We start from the raw sequence: 10,522 nt of genomic DNA on the forward strand, positions 1-10,522 counted from the left end.
AATTCTTAGATGACGAATGGTTAGGACGTTATTTTAGATACATATGTTTAGGACGGTAATTAGAATTAGATCACAATCATTAATCAGTTCACTTTCGCATTATTAAAAGAAATAAAAAATAAAGTGACTGCTCTCCCTGTGTTCGACCCGTAGCTACACTGATCCGTACGCTTGCGGTTACATTTTAAATCTCAACAAGTTTTTGGCGCCGTTGTCGGGGAGACAGTTCCATGTTATTTTTCACTTTCTTTTGGTAAATCGGAGTGCTTTATTTGCTTTGCTTTATATTTTTTCTTTTTTTTTTATTGAATTCCTGAGAATAACAACTTGCAATAATAGTTGTATCAGTGGAGGTCACCATGCCTCACAGTATGATAAAGACAGGTTTCGCCCTGTAGCAGTACCTCAGGAATTGACCTGAGCAACCCCGGATCCTTGTCGGTAAACTCCCAAAAAGCAAAAAAAAAAAAATAAAAAATAAATAAATAAAAAAATCAAAAAAATCAAAAAAATCATCAAAAAGTTTTGCTATCCATTCTTTTGTGCTTGTCTTACTTTAGTTGTGGAAAGTTTTTCTGTTGCATGAGTGTTAAGTGGGTACGTAATACTAAGAATCGGTTAGAAAGAAGAGATCCAACAAGTAGTGACCCTATACGTTTGCTCTCTCTAAAACCCTTCAATATGGGAGACCAACAGCAAAACCCTTCACCTAAATCTCTGAAAGATAGGTTCTACCCTGCTAGAACAGCCCAACCTTCCTGTATAGTTCTACCACAAGCCCAGGGCAATAATTTTGAACTCAAATCTCAATACATCACTATGTTGTCCCACTTCCATGGGTTGACCTCTGAGGATGCATACCTATTTCTAAGGGAATTTAAAAAGGTATGTGTTCTAATTAAGATCCAACAGTTTTCTGATGATGCTGTTAAGCTTAGGTTTATCACTTTTGCATTGAAAGACCAAGCTAAGAAGTGGTTGTATGGATTACCCACAAATTCCATAACCTCATGGGAACAGTTCACAGTTGTCTTCCTTAAGAAGTTTTCCCCAACTCACAAGACCAATAAGCTTAGAAGTGATATCCTTCAGTTTAGGCAAAAGCCTAGTGAGTCATTTTCCAAACTTATGGAGAGATTCAAGGATCTACTCCAAGAATGCCCCCACCATGGCCTAGACCTATGGCATTTATGTCAAATAATTTATGAGGGTATTGATTACCCAACTAAACAAATGATAGAATCTATGTGCCCTGAGGGATTCACATCCTTTACAGATGAAGAAAAGGCATGGGAATTCTTACTTGACTTAGCTGACAAAACCCGTGAATGGGAATCAACCCAAGAGAGTGAAAGAACTATAAGAGGAAAAGGATATTTTGTGGATGGGATAGTAGCCAAGGAAGCCCATTTGGATATCCTAATCAAGAGGATTGAGGCTATTGTTCCTAGAGAGTCATAGAAGAATGCCCTAACACCTCTGGGGGCACTTCTAATGATAGTGTTAATGCCTTATACCAGAATAATCCATATAGTAACACATACAATCCAGGATGGAGAAATCACCCAAATTTTTCTTGGAATCAGGGCAACCAAGCAGGACCTTCCAATTTCTATAATCAAGGTCAACCTGGACCCCAAAGGCCTCCCTTTGCACAACAATCTTTTTCTCAAAATACTTTTCCTAGGTCAAATGTAGGACCTCAGGCGAGTTTTCCTAGGGCCCCTCTTCTATCATCTTATCAGCAACCCCCTGGGTTTACCAACACTGGAGAGGCAAGTAGAATAAATGACTTGGAAAAAAATATGGCCCTCCTCATGACAAGCCATCAAAATCTTACGAGAGAACTTACCCAAGTTGTCTCAATTATGCATGAGAGGAAGAAGGGAACTTTACCCAGTCAACCAGAGCCTAACCCTAGGCATCATCAACCTGTTAGTTTACAAGGACCAACTAATGCACCACTGAATATAGTACAAGGTCAGACTCAATAAGGGCCCTCTAACCAATGTAATGTTGTTTATGCCCTTAGGAGTGGTAGAGAGTACCTACAGAGCTTTCCTAAATCTTCCCCATCTATTACTCCTGTTAACTCTTCTTGAATTGAGGACACAAGTGTGTCTCTTGTTCCAGGTTCGTCTGATGAACCTAAAGATTTTTCTGAAACTAAAGATGATTTGGTTGAGGAAACCAAAAATGATTCTTCTGAACAGGGGCAAATCCCTAACAGTCCTTATGTTCATCCTGTCCCATTTCCTAATCGCTTGGTAAACAAAAAGAAGACTGCTTCCATGGACAAAATTTTAGAAGTCTTCAAAAAGGTAGAAATAAACATCCCTCTTTTGGATGCCATATCCCAGATCCCCACCTATGCAAAGGTACTGAAAGGTTTGTGTACTCACAAACGTATCACTAGTGTGCCCAAAAAGGCGTTCTTGGCAGGTAACATTAGTTCCATAATTACTCAGCCTATAGCAGCCAAGTATAAGGATCCAGGGAGCCCTACCATATCTTGTGTCATAGGTAACACCTATATTGAGCATGCTTTACTTGACCTTGGCGCAAGTGTGAATCTTTTACCTTACCATGTGTACAAGCAACTAGGATTGGGAGAATTAAAAGCCACTGGAACTACTCTTCAGTTGGCAGATAGATCTGTTAAGATTCCTAAAGGGATGGTTGAGGATGTCTTACTAAAGGTGGGGGAATTTATTTTCCCTATTGATTTCATTGTGTTAGATACTAAGCCCTTCTCAACCAAGGATGAGATCCCAATAATTCTAGGAAGACCATTCTTGGCTAGCAGTAATGCATTAATCAATTGCCGGAATGATTTCCTAAGATTATCTTTTGGTAACCAAACTGTTGAGTTTAACTTGTTTAGGATTGGCAAGCAACCACATATGGAAGAAGAGATCAATATGCTTGAGGATTTTCTGGATTTTTCCTATGATTTAGTTACCAACTTTGATATTGATTTTGATTCAGAATTCCAACAGTATATGGATGAGTTGGATGATAAGAGTGAAAATTTCTTTTCTGAAGTCTTGAGTCTTCACACACTTGTGGAGCCCTTAGGACCCCTTTCCAATTCCATTCCCAAACCTTCCATAGTTGAGCCCCCTAAGCTAGATCTTAAGGAGTTGGCATCTAATTTGAGATATGCTTTCCTAGGGCCTGACCAGACTCTTCCTGTAATAATTTCTTCAAATTTGACTTTTAACCAGGAAGAGGAGTTACTTAAAGTGTTAAAAGATAATAAGGAAGCCCTAGGTTGGACCATGGCTGATATCAAGGGTATAAGCCCTTCCATTGTGCAACATCATATACATCTTATGGAGGATTCCAAACCATCCACGGAACCCCAAAGAAGAGCTAACCCAGTGATGATGGAAGCTATTAAGAAAGAGATCCTAAAGTGCTTGGATCATGGAATAATTTATCCTATTTCTGGCAGCCAATGGGTAAGCCCAGTTCATGTAGTGCCTAAGAAGTCTAGTGTGACTGTAGTTCCTAATGCCAATAATGAGTTGATCCCTACCCGTGTCCAAACAGGATGGCGTGTGTGCATTGACTACAGGAAATTAAATGCGGCAACCTGGAAGGACCACTTCCCATTGCCATTCATTGACCAGATGTTAGAGAGGTTAGCTGGACATGAATACTATTGCTTTCTTGATGGATATTCCGGCTATAACCAAATCCCAATTGCTTTAGAGGACCAACATAAGACCACTTTTACATGCCCATATGGAACATTTGCTTACAGGCGTATGCCCTTTGGGCTTTGCAATGCCCCTGCTACGTTCCAACGATGCATGATGAGCATTTTTTCTGACATGGTCGAAAAATTCTTAGAAGTATTTATGGATGACTTTTCAATTCATGGGAATTCCTATTCTGAATGTCTTCATCATCTTTCCCTAGTTTTGAAAAGGTGCATATCTAAGAATTTGGTTTTGAATTGGGAGAAATGTCATTTTATGGTTAAATCTGGTATTGTTTTAGGCCATGTAATATCCAAGGAGGGAATTAAGGTAGATAGAGCCAAAGTGGATTTAATTGATAATTTACCACCTCCTCAATCTGTTAAGGATGTTCGGTCTTTTCTAGGGCATGCAGGCTTCTACAGAAGGTTTATTAAGAACTTTAGTCAGTTAGCCCGACCTCTCACCTCATTACTTGTCAAAGATCAGACTTTTGAGTTTTCCAAAGAGTGCCTAGAATCCTTCAAGCAACTTAAGAAGGAGTTGACCAATGCACCCATTGTTCAACCACCTGTTTGGACTGAACCTTTTGAACTGATGTGTGATGCTTCGGATTTTGCCATAGGAGCAGTTTTAGGTCAAAGGATTAATAAGTTGCCCACTGTCATTTACTATGCTAGTAGGACCTTAAATGATGCACAACTCAATTATACAACCACTGAAAAAGAATTTTTAGCTGTTGTGTTTGCATTAGAAAAGTTTCGGTCTTACTTAGTTGGTTCACATGTGGTGGTGTATACTGATCATTCTGCCCTCAGATACCTAGTTCAGAAGAAGGATGCCAAAGCCCGTCTCATTAGGTGGGTTTTACTTTTGCAAGAGTTTGATTTAGAAATTAGGGATAAGAAAGGAGTTGAAAACCTAGTTGCAGACCATTTATCCCGGCTTCCCAATTCCTTGACTGTTGATTCTCCAGTCAACGAGAACTTTCCAGATGAACAATTATTTGCAATGTCCAGTGAACCATGGTTTGCTGACATTGTCAACTTCTTAGTTTCAGGTGTGACTCCGGATCACTGGTCCACTCAAGATAAGTATAGGTTTCATTCCCAAGTTAAGCACTTTTTCTAGGATGATCCTTATTTGTTTAAGATATGTCCGGATCAGATTATCCGACGATGTGTTCCTGATCATGAGCAACATTCCATTCTCTCTTTTTGTCATGATCATGCATGTGGTGGACACTTTGGACCTAAGAAGACTGCCGCAAAGGTTCTCCAATGCGGATTTTATTGGCCCACTCTTTTTAGAGATGCTTTTGATTTTTGCAAGGCTTGCCCTGCCTGCCAGTCTTTTGGCCGTATCAATAAAAGGAACATGATGCCCCTCAACCCTATTTTGGTAGTTGAGATCTTTGATGTATGGGGCATCGATTTTATGGGACCATTCCCTAATTCCTTTGGGAATTTGTACATACTTTTGGCCGTTGATTATGTTTCTAAATGGATAGAGGCCATACCTTGTAAATCTAATGATCACAAAGTGGTGGTCCAGTTTCTCAAAGAGAACATTTTTTCCCGCTTTGGTGCACCACGTGCAATAATTAGTGATAGGGGTACTCATTTTTGTAATCGGCCTTTTGAGACCCTAATGAAAAAGTATGGGATCACTCATAAGTTATCTACCCCTTATCACCCCCAAACTAGTGGCCAAGTGGAGGTGTCTAATAGGCAGATCAAACAAATCTTGGAGAAAACTGTTAATCCCAACCGTAAGGATTGGTCCCTTAGGCTCATTGATGCCTTGTGGGCCCATCGGACTGCATTCAAGACTGACCTTGGCCAGTCTCCCTACCGTTTGGTGTATGGAAAAGCTTGTCACTTACCAGTTGAGTTGGAGCATAAGGCCTTTTGGGCCATTAAGAAGCTTAACTTTGATTTGTCTGATGCGGGAATTCATCGTAGGCTCCAACTATCTGAGTTGGAGGAACTTAGGAATGATGCCTATGAAAGTTCTAGAATTTACAAGGAAAAGACCAAAGCTTTCCATGATAAACACATTCTGCGCAAATCTTTTGCAATTGGTGATAAGGTTTTATTGTACAACTCTCGATTGCATCTTTTCCCTGGTAAGCTTAGATCCTGATGGGATGGCCCATTTATTGTTCATAATGTATATCCCCATGGGGCTGTGGAGATTTTGAATCCAGGAACAGGGGTAATTTCGAAGGTTAATGGTCAGCGTTTGAAACCGTTCCTCGAGTTTCCCACTACTAGTAGTGAAGAGGTCATGGATCTCCATGAACCTCTTTACACTGATGACTAATTTTTAATCAGGTATGACCCCCTTGCATTGTCTTTGCTTTTAATTTTTTCCATGCATTGAGGACATTGCATGACTTAAGTGTGGGGGAGGGAAACCAGTTTTTATTTTTTATTTTTTTTTCACTTTGTTTTGTTTGTTTTTCTTTTTATTTTTTGAGCTTGCTAAGGATGAAGTCCTACTTTGGCTTTTGGCTAATGATCATACCATTCGGTTGCTTGATGTATGAAAATAAAATTTTTGATTAAGGTACCCATTTTGAACGTATAAAAACCCTGTTGAGAAGAAAGAAACAAGCATGTGTCTTGAGATGGGACTTTCTTTTGAAAAATAAGAGACCCCTGTTTTATGGTGATGGACCATATGTAAGTCTGTGGGTTCCTTGTACTTTTGATTTGGAGTTGAGACCTTCTTTTTAATTTGGCATGGGTTGACAAATGCACAATTTTAAATGAAATGTGAAATGTGGTATAAAGAAGAATAAGAGTTGATTCCCTTGGAACTAGACAGGGCATTGCGCCTCAGGAAGCGTGGTGTCTTGATCGAAATTCCTTGGGAGGAAACTTCTGAAGTAACTCTAGCATCACTGCCTTTGTGGACATATGCAAAAAGTGAAGCTACATAGTAACTTGGGTGTCTGGTGTTTGCTCCACCATGTCATTCAGGCCAAAAGTAGTGGAGTAGAATAGAGTTTATTAGTAGAAAAAAAAAAAGAGAAAAAAAATGTGCAAATGTCATTATTGCTTGGTAACATGTTTGGTCAAAAACACTCCAACGCCTTAGTCATTGGTTCCCTATTTCTTCACAAGTGGTTTTGCCTTAAGATAAGGATGTTTTGGAAGAGACGAGGTGAGTTCCAAATTAAGAAATATGCTAGTGCCTGGAATTGATAAAGGGTAATAAAAGTTCAAGTGTGGGGGTCCCTTGTAAGAGAAATTATCTTTGCTCCGGATCGGTATGGGCCTTACCTTTAGCCAAAGTTGGGATTTGTTTATTCTGAATTTTGGGTGTATATTCACTGCAAACACCCACGAGACACAACTCGTCCATTAGGGGTGACCTAGGGGTTTAAAGGCTTGTTGCACATGCTAAGTGCAACCGTGATTCCTACGAAAGTGAGTTAGTTTTTTTTGTTTTTATTCTTTTCTTTTTGTTTTGCTCGAGGACTAGCAAAGTCTAAGTGTGGGGGAATTCTGATGAGCACATTTATGTGTGAAATCTAGGGTAGTAAAATATGCATTTTACATATTTAGAATGGAGTTACCTTGGGTTTTACTCTCTTTTTGCAGGTTTTATATTTACAAAGCCTTAAGGACTATCGGGCGCTATATCTTCAATTTTACACGTAAAGAGGTCCTATTTCTTTTCATGGTTGCGAAGAGGATGAAATTCTGAGCAAGATGGATGTGTTCAATTAAAAGTACACATTCGTTTGGTCACCCGTACAAATGATTATTCTTTTTCGGGTCAGAAAAAGAATAATGGATCAGAACTGAACCGAGATGCAGAACCAGCCCGTTTGCAATTGTCCCAGAGGTACAAGGAATACTCCAAATGCCAACAAGGATCGATGGACCACATCCTTAAGTGATTAAAGATTTGTTTTTGGTAACAACAGCTACCTAGCTTAGTTGGTGAGCTATGGTGTACAAAATTCCCTTGCTCACCAAGAGGTCTCAAGTTCGAATCTCATGGTTGTTTTTTTTAGAGGATTTTGTTGAAGATTTCCTGCTTTTCACTCACTTAAAGCACTAAGGGCATGGAGGGGATTTCCACATCAAATTAGAAGCAAGCAAAATCGTGGAAGCAAGAAGAGAAGAAAAAAAAAAGGAAAGAAAAAAAAGGGAGAACCAAAGATTGTCCAAATCTTCTCTCTCCTCCACATCATCACCAAACCTCCACATCATCACCAAAGATTGTCCAAATCACACAAAGGAAGAAAAAAAAATCGTCCCTAGGAGAGAGAAAAAAAGAAGAAAAATAAATTAGAAAAAAAAAAGGAAAGAAAATAAGCAAAAAATTTTAGGAAATTTCTCAAAATTTATTTCTCTCTTCTCTCTCCTCCATCTTAGCACTTTTGGACTCAAAAGATCTCACAATCAATTGTGGGTTTCTCTCTTTTAGGAAAGAGAAAATTGTTACCCTACCTCTCCATTCCCTATAAATACAACTCATGTAAGAGGAGGAGACACAATTCATTCTTCTTCTAGTTTTTTTTAGTTGCTCTCTCTCTCTCTTGCTCTCTCTTTAGTTCTAGTTCTTCTCTATTTTTGCTTTAATCACTTTTGTAATAGTTTTTTTTATGTCAATTAATGCAAGCACTCTTTTATTTTTATTCAGCCCTTTTATGTTTATGATTTATGCAATTGAGTTGTAATTTTTTAAGTTATAGTTCTAGGCTTAGATCTAGGTGACAAGATCACGAGCCGTGGAGCAATTTTTTTTCAAGTTCAAGCATTGATTCAAGTAAGTAGGTTCTTTCAGTAGTCTTCTCTCCCCCCTCTCATTCCCTCTTCTGACTACCATTTCTTTCTTAATTTAGGATTTTTATTTTCAGTCATTACATTATTGCTATCCCTTTCCCCCAAGGTTCATGGCTAGTGTATGTGTTGGCTTTGCCCCTCCTAGCCATAAAACCATCAATTTATTGCTTTTATTTTAATTGTCTCCCTTTTCCTAAAGCCAAGTAGAGAAACCCTTGTAAGAGTGACTCTCTGGTCAAGTAGGGAAGCTCATATTATGATGCATCCCTCGGGCTAAGAAGAGAAACCTACTTGTGAGTCTCTCTCTAGCTTTATCCCCTTTCTTTTACTTTATTTTTATTTCAGCTTTTTTTTTTCCTTTATTATTATTTTTTTTTAATTGCGTGGGTTGTTTATTTTCAATTATTTATTTATTTAATTTTAATTGCGTGGCTTGCGTCTTTAAATTCTTAGATGACGAATGGTTAGGACGTTATTTTAGATACTTATGTTTAGGACGGTAATTAGAATTAGATCACAACCATTAATCGGTTCACTTTCGCATTATTAAAAGAAATAAAAAATAAAGTGGTTGTTCTCCCTGTGTTCGACCCGTAGCTATACTGATCCGTACGCTTGCGGTTACATTTTAAATCTCAAACACTCATACACAGTACTCATACACATAGTACACAGTAAGATCACTTATACACAGTACATAGTACACCCATACACTGTAGATAAAGTAGATGACTAAGACACACAGTATATTCATAATGCACCCACTAATCGTCAGAACTGTCAGTACTACTGGTTAGATAAAAAGTAGCATGAGCAATGAGTCAGTCATTGTGCGCATTGAGGAGGCACTCTATTCGAGGATCAAAGAGAAGGCCAGTTTGGTGAAGATCCCAAGCCTTATCAAATTGAGTGAGAAGTGGAGCCAGAACTTGTTGTGGCAAGGTGTCATTGGCTCGACACATAGTAGCTAGAAATGATCTCCATTCTTCACAATGGCTGAAACGGGTATGGTAAAGATCATATGGTTTGAGTCCATAGATATGGAAATCAGACGCATAGTGAATGTGATGGCAGGGTTGTTGGTGTTGGTCAAAGGTCTGGTGGATAATAGGGGGTCGATGGAAGAGAATTATGATTTGAGAAATATCCGGGTAGAGTTCTTCAGAAGAGGGGAGATACCCAGATAACAGATCAAGCTAATGATCTGGGGGAAAAAACAGTTGAAAAAATTGTAGGATAGGATTGTTAGGTCAGTGATGCATAGGAGCAATCCATCGGACAAAGTACCAATGAAGGGTAACAAGGGGGAAGCTAAGAGCGATGGTGTGAGTGGAACAGAGGTGCTATAAGAAGCACTTATAGATAAGGGAAAGGTCTGAGATTTCAACAGGAGAGGTAAAGGTAAACATGGTTAGGAAAGGACATTCAGGATGAAAGCAGAGACCTGAGATAGGGAGTCCACGTCGAAGGGATACTTCGAGGAGTTGGAGAGTTGTAGATTTGCTATAATAAAGGATTGTTCTTAAGGTGAGATCTTGAAGGATTTCAAGTGGAAGGGTTGGAGGTAGGGAGCAACAAAGGTTGTGGCCAGAAGGTGGTTGCTGGGAGGTTAAGGCACCAGGAGTTATGGGAAAAAGTAATGGGATAATGGCAAAGGTTGAGGTAGGTCGGGAGAGGAAGTCTGCCAAAACATTATATTTTCCTTTAATGTGGTTAACATCAAAAGACCATTGAGAAAACCATTGAGCCCATCGGAGAAGTTATGCCTGAGGGAGGATCTTCTGTCAAAATTCAAGCATGCGTGGGAAACTGGACATATCGAGTTCAACAAGGAACTGATGGCCGATGAGATGAAATTGGAATTTTGCAATGCCACGCTTGACTGCTAGTATTTCTTTAAAAGTTGAATGATAATGAGCTTCAGAAGGCTTGAAAGATCCACTTTTGTAACCATAAATAGTTCTTGTAGTAGTAGGAGACTGTTCTTCAAGAAGGACTGCACCCCAATGA

At 39.1% G+C, this 10,522-nt stretch overlaps 1 protein-coding gene and 1 non-coding gene across 2 annotated transcripts in view; one reads left to right on the forward strand and one right to left on the reverse strand.

Annotated features, from left to right (window-relative positions):
- LOC122089561 (prostatic spermine-binding protein-like) overlaps positions 1–10,160 on the forward strand; it is a 37,335-nt gene extending 27,175 nt beyond the window's left edge. Inside the window, exon 5 of the mRNA XM_042659294.1 lies at positions 10,054–10,160. Within this exon, the coding sequence (XP_042515228.1) occupies positions 10,054–10,160 (107 nt within the window). The remainder of the gene's footprint in view (positions 1–10,053) is intronic.
- Positions 1,069–1,175, reverse strand: LOC122090253. Its single transcript, XR_006143493.1, has one exon. It is a non-coding gene; the product is annotated as a small nucleolar RNA R71 (small nucleolar RNA).
- Positions 10,161–10,522: the final 362 nt, after the last annotated feature.

The sequence above is a fragment of the Macadamia integrifolia genome, chromosome 9, assembly GCF_013358625.1.
Source record: "Macadamia integrifolia cultivar HAES 741 chromosome 9, SCU_Mint_v3, whole genome shotgun sequence".
Classification (NCBI taxonomy): Eukaryota; Viridiplantae; Streptophyta; class Magnoliopsida; order Proteales; family Proteaceae; genus Macadamia; species Macadamia integrifolia.